Source organism: Tasmannia lanceolata, unplaced genomic scaffold (assembly GCF_043159265.1).
Source record: "Tasmannia lanceolata isolate RefF3 unplaced genomic scaffold, GAP_Taslan_0.1 ptg000025l, whole genome shotgun sequence".
NCBI lineage: Eukaryota > Viridiplantae > Streptophyta > Magnoliopsida > Canellales > Winteraceae > Tasmannia > Tasmannia lanceolata.
Genome location: NW_027518702.1, coordinates 5,450,515 through 5,477,292, shown reverse-complemented (window position 1 = coordinate 5,477,292; position 26,778 = coordinate 5,450,515). Strand labels below are relative to the sequence as shown.

The 26,778-nt window shown below is 39.2% G+C and overlaps 2 protein-coding genes and 1 pseudogene across 3 annotated transcripts; 2 read left to right on the top strand and 1 right to left on the bottom strand.

Annotated features, from left to right (window-relative positions):
• Positions 1-451: 451 nt before the first annotated feature.
• Positions 452-7,709, top strand: LOC143857979 (B3 domain-containing protein Os11g0197600-like). The gene is made up of 4 exons (XM_077368551.1): positions 452-637; positions 2,120-2,684; positions 2,859-3,019; positions 7,252-7,709. Exons 1-4 carry the CDS (start codon positions 551-553, stop codon positions 7,531-7,533), a joined length of 1,095 nt encoding a protein of 364 aa, XP_077224666.1. The 5' UTR covers positions 452-550; the 3' UTR covers positions 7,534-7,709.
• Positions 7,710-13,019: 5,310 nt separating this feature from the next.
• Positions 13,020-14,897, bottom strand: LOC143857570 (pentatricopeptide repeat-containing protein At1g11290, chloroplastic pseudogene; annotated as a pseudogene).
• A 4,386-nt stretch (positions 14,898-19,283) lies between these two features.
• LOC143858172 (B3 domain-containing protein REM10-like) lies at positions 19,284-24,214 on the top strand. 2 transcript variants are annotated; one of them, XM_077368811.1, is made up of 4 exons: positions 19,284-19,576; positions 19,696-20,032; positions 23,110-23,210; positions 23,712-24,214. In XM_077368811.1, exons 1-4 carry the CDS (start codon positions 19,475-19,477, stop codon positions 23,988-23,990), a joined length of 819 nt encoding a protein of 272 aa, XP_077224926.1. In that variant the 5' UTR covers positions 19,284-19,474; the 3' UTR covers positions 23,991-24,214. The 2 variants fall into 2 exon arrangements, with proteins under 2 accessions (XP_077224926.1, XP_077224925.1); XM_077368810.1 differs by having other exon boundaries at positions 19,285-19,576; positions 23,098-23,210.
• Positions 24,215-26,778: the final 2,564 nt, after the last annotated feature.

The following is a 26,778-nucleotide window of genomic DNA, read 5'->3' as shown; positions in this document are numbered from 1 at the left end:
CCTCTCTTCCGATAATATGGCCCCCACATATTTCTAAAACGGAAATACTTCCAAAATGGAACCTCGTTCAGAAAATAAAGACAAAATCATTTTCACCGTGTGGTTTGGATTTGGTGGGTGGAATCGGACGGTTGAGATCATCCTATGGAAATGATTTTTTGGGGCACAACCTATTTACATTGTGGCCCATCAAATGGACGGTTTGGATCATGCTATGGTGTGGGCTGTACTGAAAACTACGGGGTGAATTCATCCTAAATGGGGGTGAATTTTATCACCGCCCTCTTTGTAAATACTTACAGGCACGTACGAACAACGTATAAATGCTCTGCAATGGTATACCTTTTAACCCAAGGCATACTATTTTGAATCATATTTCCCTTTAACGGCTATAAAAATGGGCGCGAACATCGATTCCATAGCCGAGATTATCAGCTCATACCCTCTTCAGGGCAACCCACTCAAAGCAAAGTTAAAAAGGTTTTATCTTTTCAGAGCCAAAGTGAGAGAGAAACTCAAAATCTAGGGTTTATAGAGAACAAACCAGAAAATGGTGAATCAACGCAAGGTCTGTTCTGAGGAGAGGAAGCCTCATTTCTTCAAGGTCTTTCTCCCTGGCTTCACTGATGAACGAGTGGTAATTATCTTGGCCTAGCCCTCTTTTTCTTTTCTTTTTTCTTTACTTTGCATACATAATCTCTGTAGTGTAATCTATAGATTTTCGGATTTTGTTGGTTATGTTTCGATTTTGTTCATTGGACAGTGGTTTGATTTGTGTTTTTTGGAAAAGGGGAGAACCAAATTTATGATTTTGTGCGGATTTTGGGCTTCCTTGAAATTAAAATGAACTACAACTACTAAAATGTGTTGAAGTATGAATGATTAAAGAGGTATGCTAAACTGAAGGGCAAACTTTCAAAAATGGGCTGAAAGGGCGCCCCCATTGGCTACAAGCAAGGTTACAAATTTTGATGGAAATCAGAAATTTCGGGTTTTGGTTGAGACCGAAATCGAAATCCACTATAATCGAAACGGTACTTTTTTTCGATTGAAATTTCGCTTATCCCGGAATTTCGTTCAAAATTTAAGGGATTTCACCTTAAAATCTCGATTCTTAATGATTATTTAATATGATCCCGAAATTTCAGCCGAAATTACTGAAATTTAATCGAAATTCCGTACCCTATAAAATAGCCATAGAAAGATTTTGTCAGATTTCGCCAAAATTTTGGAAATTTTGGCTGAAATTTCGGTTTCAGTGAGGACCGAAACGCATTCCGAAACCGAAATTTAATACTTAGGCTACAAGTCACCAAAGTTCATTTAATAGTCTTTGATATGCAGGCATCATAAATGCATGATAGTGACGTGCAGCCCATTTTTATGATGGCGCCATTGAGTTTAGCATTCCCCATGATTAAATTACACCAACTCTAACAGCTTAACCTTTTGGAGTAATTGGTTGTCTCACATGGTATCAGAGCTATGGTCTCACGGCAGGTCCTGGGTTCACCCCAAAAAAGAGGGGTCAGACGTGAGGGGGAGTGTTGAAGTATAAATGATTAAAGGTGAAAGATAGATTAAAGGGCACCCTTGCAAAAACCAGTTACAAGGGCACCCCCATTGGTCTATCTCAAGAAAATGCATTTACAATGGTTTAGAAAAAAATGGAAATATAAAATTAAATGAGCAATAAAAACACATTTTTGAGAGTAGTATTGAGATGGGTGACCTCCTGGGAAGTCCTCGTGTTGCACCCCAACATCCCTGTCTCCTTTTCTTTCTTTTTTTTTTAAAAAAAAAGCACGTTCTTGAGATGGACCAATGGGGGCACCCTTGTAACTAGTTTTTTGCAATGGCACCCTTCATTCTATTATATATTCCTCATCACTAAATAACTCCAACTCTAACAGCTTAAGCTTTTGGAGTAATTGGTTGTTTCACAAAACAAAGAAAATAAAAGAGAGTTTCTTGTGGAGTTCCCTGAGTTTGCTCTTTTTTGTGTGCTAAGTTATGAGAGAAATGCTATTAGGAAGTTACTGGTCTAACGATAATCAAGTTTACTACAAATTTTCTCAAGAAAGTTGACAATGAACCAAATTGAGTCTTCGTATTTCAGGAAATCCCATGGGCATTCTTGAAACATATTAAAGACAAACAGTCTGGAACTGTTACGTTACTGGGTCCTAGTGGGAATGTTTGGCATGTAGATTTGAACGACGATGTTAATGGACTGTATTTGCAGAATGGTTGGAAGGATTTTGTGAGGGATCATTCTTTACAAGTTGGTTACTTTTTGGTTTTCAGATATGATGGTAATTTGCATTTTAGTGTTCGGATATATGACCCGAGCGGATGCGAGAATGAGGATTCGTTTTATGTTGAATCTTTTCAAAATAGTAATGGTTTTGAAGAGTGTAAGGGAAGGAATAAAGTGAGAGATACAGATGCTAAGGTCTTAAATGCTTCCTCATATAAAGCTTGCAAAGGTACTTCAAAGAGGACCACCGTGAAGCACCAACCCAACCAGAAGAGATCCTTAACTTATAGTAAGAAACTTGTTACAAGATCATCTTGCCAAGTTCATTCAAATTCTTTGTCCAAGAATATTCCACCAGCAAAGAAGCCTGTTGATTCTATTGAAACAAACATTAACGCTGAGCAGAAATCTCGGAATATCAAATGTGAGTTCTTGTACTATGACTATGAGCATGGACATTGTAAGAGTGTTAACTTATTACATTTATTTATTTATAGTTAATCTTACTTGGACACTTATGATAGCATTCCTCTCATCAATTATAAATTTACAATTGCTTTAAACCATGCTTAATATGTTTTTGATGTCTGTTCTGTAGATGCTATTTGTTCACGATTTGGAAATGTGGAGTCACAAAGAAGACATGTCACAGATGTAGGAAAAGCGAGGGCATTGAAAGATGCTAAGGCATTCAAGTCAAAGAAGCCTTTCACTTTAATAATTATGCAGATGTCCCATGTTTATGCTGGATTTTTAATCGTAAGTTTCCACTTTCTTTGTTGCCTCTTTTTATATTCCAAATGCATGTCTATAAAACATATTAATGTTGATGGTTTTTTTTTTTTTTTTTTTTGCCTTGAATGGTTTTTTTTTTTTTTGAAATGGATTGCCTTGAATGGAATTAAACATTTAAACTCCATTTCATATCCATGAAGGCTTACGTAAACTTTTTTTTTTTTTTTTTGCTCAAGATAACATGTGTTAAAATAAAAAAAAGGATTACAGATGCACATCAATGGGTAAGGATTAAGGAATTCCAAGAATACAAAGAGTCTCTTATGATACCCAATTGGGCCAGTCGATCAGCCAAGTCATTAATGCTCCTAGGAATATGAACAACAGAGAAGTTCATCCCTTTCTCCACAGAACATTGTCATTGCCGCCCAAGAAATGACATTAGAGGAGTCACCTTCCACCTCAAGAAAGCCATATCTGATCACGAAAAATACCCCATTTCAATCCCTAACAACCCCTCCAATGTCTGCTTTGCCAGGGTTGCCAGAAGAGCAACCATCAACATTAAGTTTGAGGGCATTCTAGGTGGGGACTCCATTTAGTTATCACCTTCGTCTTAGGAAATCATCCATCATGATTGTCTCTATTTCTGAGAATGCTCTCGACGGAGTATTCCATAAAACGTTTGTCCTACAAAGCCCAACCTGCCACGTTCAATCTGATTTTTCATGAAAACCGGTGCAAAGGACGTCTACCCTCAATGGTCTGCCCATTCCTCTCTGTCCAAATCTCCTACATATCCACAAAAGGGATGAGGTCCCAAAGAATCATCCCCGTAGGTCCAAGGCCTTTAGTGCACCAATTATCCATAAAATTTGTAATCTTGTCAGAACTCATCAACTAGATGCCAAACCAATCATAAACCTGAGTCCAAAGGCAGTAAAATTCTCTTGAATGGATGAAGAGATGCTCGATAGACTCTTCCTCCATTGAGCAAAGAATAAACTGTTCTCTATATTAAAATTGCCCCTTTTGAGTTTGTCTTGCATATGGATCTGGTTTAACACAACTAACCAACACAAGGCATGAATTCTGTAAGGCACTGAGGAGTTACAAACCTTATGCCAGAGAAAGGAGGAAGTCTAGGGGTGGCCAACATACCTAAAAAGCACTGTGACCAAGAAGGATCCTCTTGGATCAAGGGTCCAAATCTGACGACCCGTCTTTTCCTGAGAATAATCTTCCAAAACACAAGTTTAATGAGACAATTAATTTTGGGTTCTGTAAGATTCCTATAAAAGACAACATACCAAACTACTATACCCTCACCCTTTGTAGGACTCGAAGACGCATGCGTTTATATTTCTAGAAATCATGAAGAGACTCGGGCTCGCATGGGAAAAAGGACAAAACCTTAAACAAATGTCAATCCAAAACTCCACTCTCTTCCATTTTAGGAAGGCACGCTGTCACCCAATTAATCAAGTGCCTTAATTTCTTTTCATCATCTTTTTCTAATTTTCTTGAAATGGCTGTCTGGATTTTGAATAGAGACAAGAAGTACACTGGAAGATTCTACAAAACGGCTTGAGGAGAGTAATACAGCCCTTAATGATATGAGATATGTCTTCCAACTAGTAAGTTTCTATTATTTCAATGATGGGATTCCACAGAGTACTTGAAGGAACGCCCAATCCTAGCGGAAGACCTAGGTAGGACATTGGCAAGGAGTCCAGAGAACAAACAAGTCCTCAACCAGTCTCTGGTGATTAGAGGATTCCGCATTACACTCTGCCAAAGAGCTTTTTCCAAGATTTACTTCGACGCTAGAAACCACCTCTAACTATCTCAAAATCACATGCAAGTTGGAGACTTGTTCTTTAATAGCTTTGCAGAAGATAAGAGTATTTTCCACTAATTGGGGATGAGTGATAGACCCTACATTCCTAATGCTCACACCCTCAATCAAACCAATCTGATGAGGGCTTACCAGATGTTGGCTATAAGTTTCCCCACCTAAGATACAGAAAAAGGGGGACAACAGTAAGCCCCTAGATCCTTGAAAAAAGGCTTTACAATTCCCATTGTTGATGATAAAACAGATTTTATCGAAAATGTACTGCATCCATTTTCTCCTTGCTAATGCAAAACCCATCTTACCAAGGATCTATAGCCCACGAAAGCCCATTCGACATGGTATCGTCAGTCTTTTCCATATCGATTTTGCGGATCACACTCTGAGATTCTAATCTCTATTCCACAAATCCAGGCACTCCTTGTAAATGAAGATCCGATCCAAAATCTGTCATCCACAAAAGCCCCTTGGAACGGAGAATTGATCTAACATATCATCGTCTTCAGACATTTCCCCAAGGTCTTAGACTCTTAGCTATGATCTTGTAGGCACTACATATGAGGGTAGTGGGTCTAAAGCTTTTACCTTCTTGCCCCCTTTGACATTGGGAATTAAGGAGATAAAGGTATTCTTTAAGTTATGACTTTCAATGTGAAAGGGAACATTATAGCGTGGAGCGGTATTAGGAAGGATGCACCTAGTTACAGCCTAGGGGAAATCCTTAGGAATTAGAAGGCTGTCATTCATGAAAATTAGGAGATGCAAATCGAAGCTCCTAAGTGGAGCCAACCTCCAAGCATATGGATTAAAATAAACTTTGATGGCAGCTCAAAAGGGAATCCAGGACAAGCGGGAATCAAAGGCTTATTTAGGGACTCTAGAGGAACTATCCTTCTATCATACTCCGGACCAACGGGGTATTGCAGTTCAAATGAAGCGGAAGTTCGAGCATTATTATGGGGATTGAAGTGGTTTCCAAAACACGTAAGTGCCCATCTAATCATTGAAGGGGCTCTTCAAATGCAATATCGTGGGCTACCAACAAGTCAGTAGGTCCATGGGAGTTAGCAGATGTCGTCAGTGAGAGATCAGGGATCTAGCTACATCTATTTCCCCAAAGTTTCAGCATAAGCGTCGGTCCTCCAACGAAGAAGCAAATAAACTAGCAAAAGAAGGTCCGCAAAGAGAGGGGATGGTCACATTCCAGGCGGACCAGTCTTTGGAGATGATGAGGAATGAAAAGGGTAGGTGAAGAGTCAAGAACATAGATCTATCACGACCAGAGGAATCCATTTTCCAGGCCATTTGTGGGTGGGGAAGAAAATGAATGCCAGACCATTCAAAACTGTTTAACATAAGCTTTTGGAGAAGGGCGTTATTTATCTTTTATAGGTCAATAACATAGATCTATCACAACCAGAGGAATCCATTTTCTAGGCCATTTGTGGGGAAGAAAATGAATGCCGGACCATTCAAAACTATTAACATACTACTTCTCCAAAAGCTTAAGCTTTCGGAGAAAGGCATTATTTATCTTTTATACTTTAACACTCCCCCGAACATGTGGCCCACTTGGCAAACACGTGGCACATGTGGTCCCACTTTGGGCCGACCATCGCATTTGGATTTTTGCTATCTGGGAGGTTTGAACTCGAGACCTTTGGCTATGATACCATGTTAACTTACCAACTTCTAAGGCGTTATTTATCTTTTATACTCGAACAAAAAGAAAAAGGAAAAAGAAAGGAAAAAGAACATGAATGCCAGGGATGCTGTAATTACTGTTACAACAGTGCGACAATGTAATTCGATTATAGTTTATCAATAAAATGTTACCTTTAAAAAAAAGACTAGTTATGACTCGGTATGCATATAGACAAAAAGACTAGTTATGACTTGGTATCCATATGCTCAACCTTTACTTCTGTCTGAGTTTAATTCCATGCAGTACTTTTAAGCACTTGTAGCAGATCCTAGTGACTGATAATGAAGCTCTTGTGGTTTTGTCTCAAAAATTAAGGCCATGTTTGGCAGCCATGAAATTTTTTTCAATGGAAGATTAGGTTATCCAGTGGTGGGAGGAGGGGCAAGGAGGGTGGGAAGAGGGAGAAAATTTTAAAAGGCATGAGTGAGGAGAGAGTGAGAAGTGGCTGAAAACAGGGAAAAATAAAACTCTATTTTGAGTAGAGATTTTCTTTTCCCATTTTTCAGCCACTCAGCACCATCTCCTCACTCCTGCCCTCTCAAGTTCTCTCCCACCACTTGGCAAACTAATATTCCCTGAAAAAAAAAATCATTTCTGCCAAACATGGCCTAAAGGGCATCATATGAGTTTTCTGCAAAATCTTGATATTTTATTTTTTCACCTAGTTTCCTGACCAATTTTTTCTTGTTCTTGCAGCGTTTGCCTGTCCAATTTTACCGCACTTATCTTCCTAAAACCAATCAGACTATCATTCTTTGTGATCCAAGTGGAAGGGAATGGAAGGTGAAGTACATTATAAACAAGAAGGCTGGTTGTCTTAGTGGTGGTTGGGGTGCCTTGTCCAAAGGTAATAACTTGGAAATGGATGATGTCTGTGTCTTTGAGTGTATTTCAAAAAACAAACTGCAAGTGCATATTTTCAAGGTTGTGAAAGAAATCACACCATTGATTAAAATGCCAAAATGCCTAGAAGGTTAAAACAGTTAGAAGGATGAGGTGGTTTTGTTATCAAGAGCCCATTTTATTCTACATGACGATATTTCATGGGATTCTTAATTGAATGAACATTTATTTTACTGTATCTGCATTTCATTTAATTTTAATTTTTTTGTAACAGTGAAGAAACTCTATTAAAACAAATGAGTTTCTGGGAATGGGTATCTGCATTTTTGTTTTAGCGTCTCTAATCTCTGATATAATGTCCACAAACTTCCAGAGCCCCAGAGCACGATTTCTTCCCTGTATTAAGTTTCTGGCAATGGTTATGAAAGTAATAAAGTAGTCTGTCCCCAACAAGCCTGTCCTTCAATCATAGAATTTCAATGCATTAGGATTATCAATCAATTCCCTCCACAAGAGGCCTCTCTTCCAAACAAAAGCACTCCTAGTTTTTTTTTATAAATTCTTAATTAAAATATATAGGATTTCCCTCAAATTAGCATTTTAGGAGAATATTCACATAGATTGAATCCAAACAAATTAAGAAAATCAAGATACACATTAGGGAATACATTGAAATTAGATCTTAGGATGCATGTCACATAGTTCGTACTTCAATATAGAGTTAAATGAGCCATTTAAAAGAAATTCAAGAGAGTTAACTTTTGGAATCGAAGACCGGATTATCGGGCGAGGATGGTCCATGTGGTGGTAACTCTCCATACCTTCCATTCTCATAATCAGGTAACGAGTCTAGATTTCTGGTTATTTATGGGTTCTAGATCCCTCATCTAGGTGGCGACTCTGTCATTCTCCTTTGTGTGAAGTTCGGATTCTTTTAGTGATCCCAAGTTCGGAAAGGATGAATTAAATCACACCTTGCTAGGCTCGGCGGCTTACCCCTGCCCTTGTGGGTACTGGGTTGCACGTTTGTTTCCACCCTATGGCTTGGTTGTTGCCGGCTTGGTTGGGTAATCAATAATAAAAATAATAAAAGACACGCGCCAATCGCTTGGGTACAAGAGACCAAGAAAGAGGAAGGCGGCTCACGGGCCATTCCCCTCTCGCGGGATCGGGTCCCACAGATTGGCGACTCTGTGGGGGACCACCTAACTTCATTAAAATTTCAAAGGATAACTCATTTGAATCTATTTTAATTGGCTCATGAAAACTCTATCTTATATGTTTGCTATATTAGTTTGTTTGTCTTGCTTTATTTCCTCATCACATCATACTCAAATTTAATCTAACAAAACCTAAAGGTATAATAGATTGTGCAAACATATCACACACACTTACATCACTTGCATCTAAACCCCTGCATTTCACATGCACACACGTCCTTTTAGGAACCCGGAGTGTTATCTAGCATAGTTGACTGGGATTTCATCCCCTGGTGCTTCTGTGCTGGAGAAGCATTCCACCATTAGCCTAGTACTTTTATGGTGCGTAAACGGATTCGTTAGTTCACATACTGATATGCCGGACACTGGTACAGTATATCGAATACGGATTCACTCTAAAGGAACTCTTGGCCTTACCCTTAGATTAACCCACACATGCATATAGTATACGAACACACGTACATCACGTGTGTAAGCCTAGCTTAGGATATCCTACCCATTTGTGTCTAGATTAGGCCGTAGTCCATCTTCCAATGGCTACGATCGGTCCTTAGGTACACAAACAAAGTCAAGAGTCAAGATTCTTTCTCCACTCCGCTACATTAGGACTAGGGTTGATGCCTTCAGGTAACCCTTGTTAAAATGTAAGAAGATTACAAAGTTTTCCCTTTGGGATTAGGATATAAATCCCACCTTTCCTAAGATCTCATAGGATTAGTCATTCCTGATCTACCTGTTGAAATTAAGTCTTTAAACTTTACCAGAATTAATTTTACTCAGATGACAATTTGAGCAAAATTAAAATTTTGGTTTGTGGTGTTCCCCAAATCTGCAGGATCTCACTGTCACTTAGTTCATGAAAATTGATTGCATTTCATAGAAATAAAAGCTAGCCATATGGAGACATTCACAAACAAATTCCATCAATTCAGATTAAGGATGATTGGAATAAAATAAAACTACAAGATTACAATAGGGGCAGAGATTGCTATGATACATAAAAGGTAGCTTTAGTCATCCACAGGAAGCCAGTTTCCCATCTGTTAAATCACATTGGTGGGATTGAACCTCTGCTCCTTCTCATTCGTAGGAATGATACATCGCCCAATTGCAGACCTATTCATATATATAAACTCCGGGCAAATGATCAGAGCGAGGACTTAAGATTTCAAATACAATATTTGCCGACTTTCAGGGACCGGGGGACTTTTTAGAAGCCCATGCCAACATGTTTGCTCAGTTCCCTTCGATGATTAGAGGCACCACCATCAATTTCACTTACCATCTCAATCCCCAAAGGAGCGCCCTAGGCCCTAGCTTCTGCCTCATTGGAATCATATTCCCCATCTGGTCTAAAGAAAATATAACATGACCGTTACTATAGTGAAAGCTGCCACCAATTCTTGCTCGACCAGGCTTGCCTCTGGAGCTCCCATCAAAATTAAACTTCATCCACCCTAAGGATGGGGTGTTGTACTCTACAGACTATCTGGAGTTTTGACCAAGGATGTCTATCGTCTCTTAACTGATCGAACTATATTGATGTCCCATGCATTTCTTGAGCCTAACTTGCCTTTCTCACTGCTCGCATCTCTTTTCTTTCTCTTTTATGTTTTCTCACAGCAAAATGAAGGCCTTGCAAATTGGAATCATCATCATCTGAATGATACTGATCATAATAGGAAACATTGATAGTTACATTCACTTGAGATGCAACACATCATTGCTTTGATTAATATGAGTGCTGATCTGGATTACTCTTTCTTCCTCCCTGGTTAACATTTCTTTCATTTTTGCTAGTCACACATTTGAAAGTTTCTTCTCCAAGTTCACCAAGTAAGAGGTATATTATACCATTTTGGGGAGAGTTCTGTAGATGATCAACAGAGTTGGAGCTTTTGCAGTCTGTCATCCTTCACTACACAATCCTCTATCAAGTTTTGCTGCTACAAAATAATCCTTTCTTCTGAGATCAAATCAAGTCCATGAAGTCAGAGTGTTGCTTGCATCCAAAGACTACTCAACTGCTTTCCACCTATCGTTCCCCTATATTTACAGCCATTGTTTTTCTTTCTTTTTTTTAACAGAATTTTTTTCATAATAACTTATTACAGTAAAGAATGGGACAAGATGCCCCCTTCCAGCATATACTATTCTCCTCGTCAACATATAAGACACATCCCTCTAGCAGACATCATATGTTGCTTCCGGGCACTGCACCAGCTACCATGTACCCTCTTCAGGTATTTGCGTCCATTGGATTTTTTTTCCGCTCCTTCCTTTGATAGACTATTAGCCTCTTCATTTGTAGATCGTCGCAAGTGACAAAAAACTGGGTTTAATTTCCTTCATAGGTCCTTGATTTATGAGATTGTGCTTGCTGGTTTCCATGACCCCTGCACCTTGTTAGTCGCCCATGCCAATATTAGTCAAATCTCCTTCAATGATTAATTGTAAGCGTTGCTCTTTCACATACCATTGTAATCCCTTCAGTAGGGCCTTCACCTCTGCCTCATTGGAGTCACATATCCCTACTGGATCCGAAAAAGAGCATAAAGTATCTCCATGATCATCATGAAAGATTACTCCTTCGGGTTCTCCCCGGGTTCCTTTTGAACTCCCATCAAAATTGAATTTTACCCGCCCAAGGGGAAGTGAGCGCCATTTTGGGGTCACCTTCGGCTTCATCACTCAATCCCATTTAACCGTCTTCCAATTTACTATCATCCACACCTCTCTCATTTAGAATTTTTTCGTGGGCTGTTACAATCAAATAAAGGATTCTGAAATAAAGCATGCTGTAACAAGGGGGTGTAAATATCAGCTCCCATTTTAGACATTTCTATGTTCATCATGGGAAAAATGTCAAGCTCGTTATGAATAAAAAATGACACTGGTTTAAGACTGGGTAAACGTACATTATTAAGCTTTCTTTTTTAAAAGGTAACAAATTTTATTAATGTAATAATAACAGGGCTACATCTACGGGGACAAGATGTCCCACCCATGATAAAAACGGCTACACCAAGCTCAAAGATGTGTACAAATGGTGGCACAACCCCTAGCCCAAAATCACTAAAACGTGAGCAGATTACAAATATGATCCCCATCAATCTATACCCAATTGCTAAATGTTGCTGGGACTCATTTGAGATTGAATAACTTCGGCAATTTCCTGTACTCTTCTAGCTTAGCAGCAGTGAGTTTCTATGGGACTTGCTGTCAATCTTTCAACATAATCTGCAGGGTAACATGACCCATCGAAACACAGTCAGATCCCATCTTTTGAAGGGTAACATGACCCTTTATCATTGTTGTAACCCACGCCTCTCAACCTCCATCAACAAGCAGCCAGCTTTTGAAGGAACTGTAGTTGAAATGTACTGGCAGCACATCTGGATAGCTACTGCCTTTGCCAATTTATCGGCCTCTTTGTTTGCAGACCTTCTTTTGTGGCATAGATTTGGGTTAATTATGCACACCAGACCTCTAATTTCGTCAATAATGCTCGCTGGCTTCAATTGTCAAATCCATTTATTATATGCCCAACCTATTGCTGTCAACACAGCCGAGTCCCCTTAATTGATTAGAGGTCTGAGTCTCAGACTAGCATACCATCTTAACCCCTATACCAGTGCATTCGCCTCCAACTCTTTCAAATCGCATATGCTAGCTGATCCCGAAAGAGACATTATTGTTCTATCATTAGAGTCACGGAAGATACCCACCATTCCTGCATGGCCTGGTTTATCCAAAGAGCTCCCATCAAAATTCAATTTCAACCACTCCGGTGGATCCCAGTTTGGAGCCACAACAGTTCGCTTTTTTCTATCCTTGGTGGTTTGCAGATCTCTTTAATGAGATAAAGGACATTGTGGGTTCTGCTAGTATCTCCTCCCGTCACATTAGGAGATCGGCCAATGGAGTGACAGATAAGCTAGCTAGGAGAGGGGTTCATTTGGAGTCGTTGGAACAATATGACTTTCTTCCTTGATCTTTTTGTTGCGTCTTCTTACTTGTTTGTATAGCGTTGGGTTATTCCCTTTGTATCCTTTGTATTTTTTGATCATCTCAGTCCTTTTAATGAATTCTTTTACCATTTCAAAAAAAAGAAAAAAACTGTTCCCTTTTTTCTTTTCTTTTTTGAAATAATTCCCTTTTTTCTTCTATTATCACTTTACAACATCTGAGGATTTCAGTCACATTATAGGTTGGAGGAGAGGTGTTTCCATTTCTCCCCATAATATAAGATTTGCTCCAGCACATTCGTTTCTCTTCAAAGATAATGGTTATTTGTTTCCCTCTAAATGTGCCACACTAAAGTGAATGGCAGAAGCCTCCACATCGGTTGCCCCGATACATGATTAAGATTGGGTTAACATTCATCAATGGGTGTTGAATTCACCAGTAGTCACCACAAGAACACAGTCCATCTTCAAAATGATGAAAGCGGTTGGCATCTTTTATAACAATTGCTCTTCCAACAGCCTTAGAAATAAACTTACTAGCCGTATGACAATCATTACACATACGGAGATTTTTTGTTATCCGAAGAACACTTCCTGGTTGAGTTCTGAGTAAACCAAAAGCAATAGCCAGTTTCTCGCTATGTTGGTACAGCATCTCTCTCTTCATATCGTCTGATAAATCCTGAAAAACAAACTTAGTGTCAGGCACATAACCTTCTGCCGCAATCTTTACAATCAAGGACTTCAACATCTCTTGGATTTCATGGTATTGCGGATTATTTATATCTCCTGCCACAAACACATATACCTCTCTGTTTATTTCAATTGAACTGAACCCAGGGGCCTTTTTCAATCCCTTCAACCTCAAAGACACTCTCGTCTTCTTAACGCCTTCCCAGTTTCCAGCAACAGCATAAATGTTTGATAGCAAAACATAGTATCCGGCATCTTGTGGGTTCAACTCAAAAAGTTTTTCAGAAATCTCTAAACCCAAGCTAATATTTCCATGATTTCTGCAAGCAGCAAGCAATGTCCCATAAACACTAGCATTAGGCTTCAAGGGCATATTATTAATGATCAAATAAGCATCTTTCAAGCGTCCAGCTCGACCAAGAAGATCAATTAAACAAGCATAATGTTTCAAATTAGGTATCAAATGTGATTCTTTGACCATGCTATCAAAAATGAAGATCCCTTGTTCAACTAGCCCGGCATGACTACAAGCACACAGGACAGACACAAAAGTTGCCTCGTTTGGTTTCAAGCTCGAGCCATTCATTTGCAAAAAGAGATCTATTGCATCAATACCACGCCCATTCAACCCATTACCAGCAATCATGGCATTCCAACAAATGACATCCTTTTTTACCATTTTATCAAAGAATCTTCTTGCACTTTCTAAACTCCCACAATTTGCATACATGTCGATAATTGTGGTCCCCACAAATGTATCTTCTTCGAAACCAGTCTTGGTTGTCAATCCATGAACAAGTCTACCTTGTTGCAGAGCTCCCAAGCGACCACAGCTCGAAAGAACACCCATTAAAGAAATGGAATCCAAAGCAACACCTACCACCATCATTTCATTGAATAGTTTCATAGACCTATTCCCATTACCAACTTCGGAAAAGCTTGATATCATCAATGTCCATGTCACCACATCCTTCACTAGCTTCTCGCGGAAAACTTGATATGCAGAGTCAATGGAGCCACATTTCACATACATATCTATCAGAGCAGTCCGAACAAGCTCATCATTCTCAAACCCACTTTTAAGCGTAAGACTACGAACCATACTCCCCATTTGCAAACACCCCTCACTTGAACACGCCGGTAACAAACTCATGATGGTAACAAAATCTGCCACAAACCCATTTCTCTGCATCCCCTTAAAGAGAGAAAGAGCTTCTTCGCAAAACCCGTGTTCAGAATAACCAGAAATGATAACATTCCATGACACAATATTTCTCACAGACATATTCTCGAACACCTTCCGAGCAACACTCAAACTACCACACTTTGCATACATATCAACAAGAGATGTTTCTACAAATACATTAACCTGAATTCTACATCTAATCAAGAAACAATGGATAGATTTTCCAATTCGGATAAAGCCAAATTTAGCACAAGCGGGTAGAACGCTTACTACAGTGACCGCATTAGGCGAGACACCCGCAAATTTCATCTCACAAAACACCTCCAAAGCTTCCATAAACAGGCAATTCCTACTAAACCCAGATACCATGATAGTCCAAGAAACTACATTTCTATGCGGCATTCGCCAGAAAATCTGCTCTGAGACTGACATTAACTCGAAAGAGGTGTATGAATTCATTAGTCTGTTGGAAAGGAAGACGTTGTTAGATAGACCTGATGTGATGAGGTGGGCATGGGCTTGTTGAAGGGGTTTTAGTTCTTTGATTTGTTGGAGGATGAAGGCGAAAGAGGGAGCTTGTTTTGAGAGTGAAGAGAAACGAAAGCTCTGAGATTTTAAATGGAGACTGCAACGGCTAGAAAGCATAACTCTCATCTTGGATTTTGAGCAGTTTTCTTTTATTTGTTTTATTTCCCGCGCTTCCATTGCAATGCCTTGAGAAATGTAAGAGATAATTTAGTGGGGTGGGGACTACAAAATTGGTACTCATTATTGATCTTGCATTTCTTATTGAGATTTTGATCTCCATGTTACACTTCATTTAAGATGGGTCTAGGGTCATGCATTCTTTATGGTGGGTCCCACCTTGAATGATCTGGACCGTCCATGTTTTAGAAGTCACCTTGGATCACCCATGGCTAAGAATCACTTTTTGGTAAAATGATCTCAACTGTTCAGGATTATAGGGAAAAATGGAAAATATTTTCCACTATAACCCTTTGAAAATGGTTAGAAAATGATCTAGAAACAAAAATAAAGGAGAAATTTAGATAAGAGAAAGAAAAGGGAAAAGGCTTGAGTGGGATATGATATTCGTTACTTTGAAACCAGAGTGGAGGTTTTTCTTTTATAGACGGAGGTTCCTTGAATGTTGAGGTGACCGTGGCGTGTTAACGTGATGGAGTGTTCAGTTGTCATGTGGTGATGGTGCGACATCATAGGACAGTACCATGATTAGCAATGATGAGCAGTGAGGCCGGTGGGAGCCCGTTGGATGTTGGGACGACGCGTTGCTTGTGTCATGTGGGTTTGGCGCATTGTGTGGGCAGTTCTAGGCATGCCCATGAAACGACCAATAACTCCAAAAGTTTAAGCAGTTGGAGAATGTGTTATTTAATCTTTTATACTTTAACACTCCTCCTCACATGTGACACGCCCCTCTTTTTGTGGTGGCACATGTGACCCTTCTTTTGGGTGGGCCATTAGATGTGGATTTTTAATGTCAACGAGTTTTGAGCCTAGGAAATTTGCTCTAATACGATGTTAAATTAGAAATTTCCACTAAACTTTCTTGATCACAAAGAGCTTAGTGAGTGTTTAAATAGAGCACGGACGTATATGGGGCCTAGACAATTGATGTAGATGGGGCCTGGACAATGTCATTTAGCCAAAGTTTCAAGACAAAGGAGCCACGACGTGGCTTTATGCGGATCTACGGTCAAGATTTGATCTAGGTGTTGCTCAGAGGCAGAGATTTGGCATGTATTGTGTGTATTGAGTATATGTGTATGGGCATAAGTGTAATTGCGGCAATTGAGTGGCTTTGTAGTGAGGCTTTCATGTAAGGGCGTTGATTTTCTATAAATAGGGGCTAGGAGATATAGATTAGTCAGCTTTTGAAAATGTAATTTCTGGGAGGCATGGAGTTTGAAGGGTTCTTGGTGGTATTCCAAGAGAGGAGAATGAGGTTTCATCCGTTAGTGATTTGTACTGTTATGAATTGATGAGCATTTCCTCTTTGGATCGTCAGTTTGTCTTGTCGAGTGCAAGATCCGGCACTTTCAAGGTGAGTAAATCTTGTCGAGTGCAACATCACTTGAAGAGTTGTAACTTTCTATTTCCCAATTGGAAATTCTATCCACTTTCTCTACATTATCTTCTTCTACTAGTATGAATTATTGATTTCTGTTCATAATTAAATATCATTTTCCATTCTTAGTTTGTTGAGAAATAAATTTTCATATCTGATTAGGAATCCAGTCCCTAAATCCATGCTAAATCAGTCCATTTTTCCTTAGAAATCCTACACATTTCTTCTAGATTTCAGATTTGATTCCAATTTTCAGATCTATATCAGATTTAAATTTTTTACCAAAATGCTTTTGTCCATTGCCCTACGTCAAACACTCAAACGATAAACATAGAAAGATACAGAGGAATTGTAGAAAGAAATGATGATAAAATCTTTCTAATCTAACCCAAAAGCTTAATCCGTTGGAGAAGGTGTTATTTAATCTTTTACACTTTAGACGAAGGATACTTCCGTCCTTTATCCCTCACATTTTGCTAACTATGGTCTAGAGTACTCTCAACGAGTCCATGTGAAGATAGTGGCTAAACATACTTAGGCAACAAAATTTAATTTAATGACAAATAGAGGAAGCAAAGGTAAAAGTAGTTCAATCAAGCTGTGTAGAAAATAAATGGAAATTTTAACAAAGTAAGTCAACGTGAGAAGGAAGCCTACGTACGAAAATGGCAATAAACAGAGCAAACAATGGAAAAACGCCCAGCCGACAAAGATAAACTTTTCTGGTTCTATGTGGTATAAGGCCGTATAGTCCAAGCATTTTTCAGAAAAGTAATGTATGTCTTACACCATAGGATGATTCAACATTCCATTTGCCACAACATTTATGTTGTGCCCCAAAAGCCATTTAGATAGTATGATCTTAGCCCTCCAATCTATAGAGGAACTGCATATTACTTCTATAAATCGGAGGGTTGGGATCATCCTATGAAAATGATTATTGAGGGTTGGGATCACCCATAAAAAAAATATGATTTTTAAGGCACAACCAATTTATGTTGTGGCCCAAAAATGGACTGTATGGATCATCCTATGGTGTAAGACATACACTACTTTTTTGAAAATACTAGACCTTAGGGGCTTACACCATATAAAAGCTCCCATTTTTTACCCCATCTTTCGCAGCAAACATTCTTCGTCTATGTAAAGCCACTCTATAAATCAGAGGGTTGAGCTCATCCTACGGTTTGATCATTCATTGAAGTGGGCTCATTTCAGATGGCATGTTGCATGTGAGAGCAGCCACCTCGTGAATGAAGACAAAATCTAATGAAAATTGAGCCGCAGTGGGTGTTCTCACATGCAATAGGTCATCCGTAAAATGCCTTCTGCAATGTTAAAAATGGGATTTGCTAGGTCTGTCGCATGTCAGACCAGCCACCTCATGAATAATGACAAAATCTGCTAAAAATTGAGCCTATGTGGCTGGTCTGACATGCCACAGACCATCTACTAAATGCCTTCTGCAATGGTCCCTAGGAAATCCCTAGATACTTCACTTTAAACCTACACACCATATAAAATCTCATAAACCCCATGTTTTTATAGGTGGTTTAGGCTCCTGATATTGGCGCTGCCCTGGTTTGATAATTGTATTAACTCATCTTGTCTTTTATTATTTAAACAGCTGTTAGAGGTTATTACACTTCTAAAAAGGGTAGTGATAAATCAACCCTCCCAAAAAGATAAATCGACTCCCCGTGTGTCTATCTCTCTCCTCTTTCTCTCTTTAACCCAGAGGAGAGGATTTATCATATTTGGGAGTCGATTTATCACTCTCCTCTAAAAAGCTCATTTCATTTGTTGTGGGGCCCATCAGATTTCGTTTAAAGTTCTCTAGTTGTCTTTGTCAATTGGATATTCCTGTGTTGTGTGTTAGTGGTAGGTGCCTGCGGTACTACTGTCAGATTAGTAAATGATAATTTCAGTCTTATTTGACCTTACCTAGCACAGTTGTCCTTTCTAGGAAAAAAAAACTGGAGAATTGTTAAAAAAGAGACTGGAAGTATTTAGGGCTGCAACTCAGGTGGGGCAGGTCGGGTTTTGAAGAACCCAACCTGGTCAAGTCGGTTTTTTTTTCCGGAAAACCTACGATTCCCAAACCCAGCCTTAGCATGATAAATCTCGAGTCAGGTCGGATTTTTTTACTTTGACGCAAATTTTTAAAGAAAACTCTTATTTGGCAAGGCAACTCAACTCATAGAAGTAGAAAAACTCAAGCATAGCAAACTCTTTATTCCATTAACTAATAACTAGTCCGAAGAGAAAACATTGATGCATTACCAAATGAAAATGATTATACTCATATGAGATAAACAACAAACTATTTAGTTCATTAACTATTTAGTTGAAACTTGAAACCCTAGAGCTAAATGGGGGAAACAAACAGAAGATGGAGAGGGTCCATGTGATTGCGTGTGTGCATGAGTTTTACTTTTAAGTTTTCACTTTCAAAGTAACAAAGTTTTAGAAAAAAAAAATACATACTATAACTTAAGTAACTTGGGTCGGGTCGGACCCCTTCAAACCCTGCTCGACCTGAGATTCATGCGATTCATGCGGGCTTTTAGATCGTAAATCCGGCTCGACCCGAAACCCAAGAAACATGAACCCAACCCAAGCTATTTTCGAGTCGGGTCGAAACCCGACCCAAGTTGCAGCCCTAAAAATATTAACTCTCTCTCTCTCTCTCTCTCTCTCTCATGCATCAATGCGACAACCCAAGAAAATGAACTTTTAGGAAGAACTTTTATCTTTGCAGTCTTTAGTCTCGAGCGGTGCACTCTGTAAAACCCATGAAGTTAATGTTCTGTAACAATCAGTACTGGAAGTCCAATCGGATGGAAATTGGAAAGAACATAAGCAATGAAAGGGAAGAGAAAAATCAAATAAAGATACGGGCTTAAAGTAAAAAAGCAAGATGAAAGATCAACAACTCTCCTTAGGCAGAGAAATGAAGGAAAAATCTTCACACCAACCTCAGTTTCTAAAGCCCATCTTTCCAGAATATTTTCAGAAAATTGTGAGTTCCCTCCTCTTCTCATCTTTCTCATAAGCCATTTTTTCGCTGCCTAGGATTTCATGGTCTCTAATCAAATCTAAGTTTAAGCATCGTATAAGATTTTATTGTATGTTTTGCAGTCCATACCGATTGCATTTCATAGATATCTGGTGGGAGAAAAGAGTGACATAGCAGTCCTCAAAAGTGCTCTTGGAAAATCATGGCCTGTAAAAGTTAAAGGGTGCATTAATGGAGTCTTCTTTGAAGAGGGTTGGGAAGATTTTGTAGCTGATCATGGTCTTTCTTCTGGAGACATTTTATTGTTTCGATACGAAGGAAATATGGTTTTTGATGTTACAGTATTTGATAAAACTGCATGTGACAGAAGGTATCCTCCTCTTGTTTTGAAGGATGATAAAAAGATGCAGAAACAAAGAGAAAGGAAGGATGAGAAACATGTGGAAGCTTTAGAGCTGGGTAACTTCTGTTTTTATCTTCTTGTGATTTTTTTCTTCTGTAACTACTAATTATATGTTAGAGAGGCTCTTAATAGGATAAGAACCTTTTTCTTGGAACCATCCACATGATTTCAAAGTGAAGTCGTTTTGAAAAATCACTCTGTGAAGACATTAATTTGATGATTTTGCACTTCTTTGAAGTGGGATTTACTGGCTATGTCATCTTGAGAATATGGCCTATAAAATGAAGGGTCCATATTGCTGGTCAATCATATGGGTGGTCAGGATTTTCTGTGCTTTTTATGTTAAAGTTATGAGATTTGCTAGGGACCATCGCAGTAGGCATTTCGTGGAAGGGCTGTTGCAAAAGAGAGCAGTCACACAGGCTCATTTTTCAACAGATTTTATATTATTCATTTAATTTATATGAGGTGGCTGCACTCTCATGCAACAGCAGTTCCGTGAAATGCCTTCTGCAATGGTCCCTAGCAAATCCCTAAAGTTATAGAAGATAAGATGCATGACAGGAGTGTGTTAATGATGCAATCCAAAAAACGAGATTCCCTGTTTTCTAATAGCAAAAGACAAAACAAAGAATAAAAGGGACCAGTTCTTTACATTGATTTGATTGTATCTTCTTAATAAGAATTAGAAACCTAAAAGCTAACTTAAGGCCTAAACAACTAATCTCGCCGTCCATCTAAATTAACTTAATTAAAACCTAAAAACATAACTATAATAAACCTAACTAAAACCTAAAAACATAACTATAATAAACCTAAAAGATGCTTCTGCATCATTTAACAACCAAGATAGTGCCACAGATCTTCGATGAGCCCATCATTCGTTCCGCATCATTTAACAACCAAGATAGTGCCACAGATCTTGGATAAGCCCATCATGCGTTCCATAAGGACCTATAGGGGTTACACCCAAAAGCAAATAGTCCCACATCGGAGAAGTGAAATGGATGGGGATGGGTTATATGGAAATGGGCACCCTCCCTCTAACGGCTAGCTTTTAGGGGTGAGTTCTACCCGGTTAAGTTCCCAGCAAATTGTATCATAGCACAGGGCGTGGCAACTCCAGGTTGCCTCCGAGGGCGGAAATGTCCCTCGGGGAAGATATCATAAACCCCGGTGTAGTATCTCGTGGTTCCCATGTTGCCCCCGCATGGAGGGGCGAGATTGTCCACGTTGCTTCCGCATGGAGGGAGAGATTGTCGGGGTTCCATGCAAAAGCAAATAGTTGCACATCAGATAAGTGAAATGGATGGGGATCGGTTATAAGGAAATGGACACCCTCCCTCTAACGGCTAGCTTTTAGGGGTGAGTTCTACCCGGTTAAGTTAGCAGTTAGAGGGAGGGTGCCCATTTCTTTATAACCCATTCCCATCCATTTCACTTATCCGTTGTGGGATTATTTGCTTTTGGGTGGAACCCCAACAATCTCCCCCTCCACGCGGCGGCAACGTGTGTACCACGAGATACTACACCGAGGTTTCTAAGATCTACCTTGAGGGACAATTCTGCCCTCGGAGGCAAACCGGAGTTGCCACGCCCTGTGCTCTGATACCATTTGTACGGAATTTAACCAGGGAGAACTCACCTCTAAAAGCTAGGCATTAAGGGGAGGGTGCCCATTCCCTTGCAACCCATCACCATCTATTTCACTTATCCCATGTGGGACTATTTGCTTTTGCGTGGAACCCCAACAAGAGCCAGGAGTGTGTTAACAGCTAAGATACTGCCATTAAAAAAACAATTAAGATAGAGTCGATCAACATCAATTTATTTTCATGTATATCTGTATTCTTATCTGCATTATTTTATTCTTTTGAAAAGGTCCCTTCTCTTGTGGGAACTAACTGTGAAAGGGAACTTTCTTGGTGTTGAAGTGCAGCAGTTTCTTTGTGTTGAACTTTCCTGGAGGACTTTTCCTGAAACAAGTGGAATATGCTCATGATTTACTTGAAAGAGCCCTCATGAAGAACTAACTGACCCATCTCTACTCCAATAATGACCAAGTTGTGTAGATCTCCTATAGATTCTGATGTCTTTGATGACCCACAATTCCCTCGAATTATTGTAGGACTTCAGGATCTCACGTTCACTCGACTGGATATATCTTACAGCATAAATTATGTTTGCATTTGCCAGTCACTTTCAACAGGTAAAATGGATTCTTCACTATGTCCAAGGCACACCTACTCATGATATGCGACTTCTTTCAATTACACCAATTGTGTTATATGCTTTCTCTAATGAAGATTGGGCTGAGTCGACAGTCAATCACGTAGTTCTAGCACTAGATTCTGTACTTATCTTGGGGATAACTGTATCTCGTGGAGTAGGAAGAAGCAGCTGACAGTAGATCGATGCCTCGATCAAGTGCAGAAGCAGAATATCGAGCATTTGCCTCCACAGATGCTGAGCTCGCATGGCTATACTTCATATTGCATGATGTCAGTCTCAGTCCTCATCTCTAAAAACCACATACACTCTTTTGTGATAGCATCTCGGGTTTACACATGACTATTGATCCTTTGTTCCATGCTTGGACAAAGCCCAAAGAGATAGGCTATCACTTTGTCCGTGAAAAAGTAGCTCTTGGATATCTTGTGGCTAAATTTGTTTCCTCTGCGAAACAAGTTGCCGATACCTTCATCAAACCACTATCCCTGCAATTGTTTGAAAATCTACTCACCAAATTGCTCCTCTTGCCTGCACCACTGCCTAATTTGTGGGAAGTATAGAAGATAAATTGCTTGACTAAACTGACTAAATTCCACAGATCTCAGATAAGTCCATCCTGCCTTCCATAAGGAGCCAGGAGTGTGTTAACAACAACTAAGATACCCTTCAATGAAAGTTTCTCATAGTATTATACCCTTCAATGAAAGCTAACTTAGGTTTTTATCTTGCTATTTATCACCTGAATTTTGTGTGTTTTAATGTGGGTTTCATCTCTAGTTGCACATTCAGGAGAAAAAAAGGTAGGATTTGAAGGAAGCAGCTCTTATAAGCCTTATCTTGTTCTTTGTTGCCTGAATTTTGCATGTTTTAATGTGGGTTTCATCTCTAGCTCTACATTCAGGAGGACAGATGGTTGGATTTGAAGGAAGCAGCTCTTACAAGCCTGAAGCTCCTCACTTTGTGGTTACCATGAGGCGATCTAATGTAAACCACGATTACATGGTTAGTCTGTCTAACTTTTCTCTTTCGTATACTTCCATCTAAATCTGGACCAGGGTTAATCTCAGGTCGATTTTTAAAAAATTTGGGTTGAGCTTTCATCATGAAATTTGATATGTTATTGGTCCAATACAACCCTTTTTTTTTCCCAAAAACTCGATAACTCAGCTCAACCTAAAAGACCGAGTAGAGTTAACTCGAATGTCTGAAGGTTGAGTCATTAAAAAGAAGAGTGTAAGTTTCTATAGATATCTTTCTCGACATTTAACATGTGTTTCAAGTTTTAGTGGAATTCAAATTTGCCACGTTTTCAATGCTGGGGTTCTGGCAAGACAACTCATTTCACTAGCGAGTCCAGTCAACTCAAACAAGTTTCGAGACTGACTCAACTCTACCTGAGTTGCACCTTAGGATTCCATTTCATGTTAAATGTTTCACTTTTGAGTTGTTAAATGCATGCACTATTGTGAGATGTTGTGTTACTCTGAAGTTTTTGAGTTGCAGGGTATTCCAAGGAAGTTCGTTGTGGCGAACAATCTTGGAAAAAGAACAGAAATCACCCTTGAAGATCCAGAGGGAAGGTCATTTCCAATGACACTGTTTCACAAGAAACCACCCCATTATTCAACTTCTATTTCAACAGGCTGGCAACGTTTCGCAATTAGTAACAAGCTTGAAGAAGGAGATGAGTGCATCTTCGACCTAGTGACCGAAGATGTAATGAACGTTCGAATTTGCAGACGGGCAATGCTCAACAATTCAGTGTCTTCTTTGCTTACTTGATGATGCAGTTTCTCTGTAAGTTCAAGACATTCCACAGAGTGGGGTTTTATAGGTGTTTTAAGCGTGATTAGAAATTAGAATCTGAACATACGGTCACTTGTGTACTAGTGTGTTGATTTCATGGATGAATTGTAAGATGTTTATGATCTGTAAGTTCTGTTGGCCTGGGTTGTTAGGGTTAACACAATGGTTATGACTCTTCTCTACTCTACAAGGTAATCAGTATTTGGCACTGTTCATTTCAGACTAGTTTGTATTTGTAGTCTAAATGGATTTCAGATTTTTTTTGGTGCATAAAAATGCAATCTGATTAACTTGGTGGTTTATACATAAATTACACATAATCCAATTAGATTGTCCATCCAAGCCATCTGACATTCCTAATCATCCTCAGAGGATAGGCTGCAGAGAAGGATGAGTTTAGCACATTGAGGCCATTACATTTGTAGGAATATTGTTCTGGCCTAACTTTTCATCCAATCAATGGGATCATGGTTAATTTTGTATCGATTTGGGAACACCCGAGATGAGTCATTTCATTATAATTTCTGTCTTTATTTGACTTTATAGCAAATTCAGGTTTTCAATCCGACATTATTTGACAGGAGTTCTTTGTACTTATTGTTTAAGGGTATTCTAGTCTTCTACTTTTTACAATTAGTGTAAGGGACCATCGCAGAAAGGCATTTCATGGCTGGATGTTGCATGTGAGTGCAGCCACCTCAGATGTCTTTAATGAATAAGACAAAATCTGCTGAAAACTGAGCCTGTGTGGCTGCTCTCACATGCAAAACAGCCAGCCACGAAATGCCTTTCTGGGATGGGGGGGATCTGCATAAAGGCATTTTGCAGCTAGGGACCATCGCATAAAGCCATTTTGTGGCTGGCTGTTGCATCCTAGAAAAGCCACCTCAGATGAATAAATGAATAAGACAACCTTTCCATCCAAGGGATCTTGGCATAGGATAATACTTGTAGAAATGTCACCGGGACCTCCAACTCAGAAGTCCTGATTGGAGGAAAATTATTCAGCCTTGAGTTCAGAATCTTGGATGTCAGAATCTATTTCAACATGTTGTTAGGCCGATCATAGCTTCATGAGGAATGGGCGGTCCCGTCTTCTCTGCAGCAGAAGTTGAAGTTTGTTAAGAATAACAATATCATTACTATCAAGGGATACATAGACTTCCATTTGGGTCAGATCGCTCCTCCAATTTCAGAATTTCGAGGGGTCGGGCCGGCACGGGCCACACATGGATCTTTCCTAATTAAACTAGATCGTAATTTGGAAGTTTTAATTTTGTTTAGGAGTTTTAGTTTAGTAGCTAGGAGTTTTATTTTAATTAGTTTTTAGTTTGGTTTTGGAAAGTGGAGTTTCTAATATGGTTAATTAGAGTTGGTATTAGAATAGGAAAGTGAAGGATTCTTAATAGGTTTAGATTCCTTTTATTAGCTTTATATATGTGTGTGCTCGCGCGCGCCTGTGGAGTGCAAAACGTGAGTGTAAGTGTGGTGAAATACTTTTGAATAAAAATTTCCAAGAGAAGAGTTTCTCTCTTGATTTGCGATTTGTGCTTGTGGGTTTTGCTTCTTGCACTTTGATCATGTTTTCTTGGTTTCATTATCATGTGCTTTTTATATTAAGGTTTCTCCTATTATTATTCCATGTGAAACAACCAATTACTTTAAAAGCTTAAGCTATTAGAGTCGGTGTAATCATTTTATAATTCAATACTCCTCACGTATTTTTTACCCGGAAAAGAATGAGGCCCCGAGGCAGACCTCAAAACGTTATCGATATAGTGAAGGAACCAAGTGGACTAGCTTCCCCGCCTCGAGAAACATAGAAAGGGGAAATACAACACCCTAAGAAGGGCATAGTGTCAATTAATCTATGATGAGGTAATTTTTTTGCTGATTCGGAAAGAGTTTCCTTGAGCCTCTGTTCACTTCTTTTCACTTGTGCTGTTTTCCCTGGAAAGCAGCCTTTTTTTCCCTTGACAAGACCTTGACAAGAGAAAATCCTGGTTCGACTACCTTAATAAACAATGGATCGATTAGTGGATATATAGGTTTGAGTGGGAAAAACGTTGGCAGTATATTTAATAATGTTGCCGTTTTTTATTTGGGCGATCGACCACCTTAATCAACGATGGTTCGACTAGTGGATATAACAGTTGGAGTGGTAAAAATGTTTGCGGTATATTTAATAACATTGTCGTTTCTGATTATGACGATCGATCACCTTAATCAACGATGGTTTGATTAGTGGATATACCGATTCGAGTGGTAAAAAAGTTGGCGGTATATTTAATAAAATTGTCGTTTCTGATTGGGGTGATCGACCTCCTTAATCAACGATGGTTCGATTAGTGGGTATAATGGTTTGAGTGGAAAAAACGCTGGCGATATATTTAATAACGTTGCCGTATCTGATTATGGCGATCAATTAATCAGTGATGGTTCGATCAGTGGATATAACGGCTGGAGTGGGAAAAAAAGCTGGTGGTATATTTAATAACGCTGTCGTTTCTGATCTACCGACCGACTATCTATCTTAATCAACTCGGATCAAGTGGAAGAGACAATGCCGGTATACTTAATAACTTCGTCGTTCTTAATTCTAGGGTTTCCGTTGGTTGGCAATGACGGTACTTCAAAGAACATTACCGATGTAACTAATAACGCAGCCGTTTTTAATGGTAAGTTTTCCATTGGAGGGCCAGGACCTGAAGGGAATCGATATGCATTAAATGTTAGCCGAAAAAGACAATAATAAATAATAACA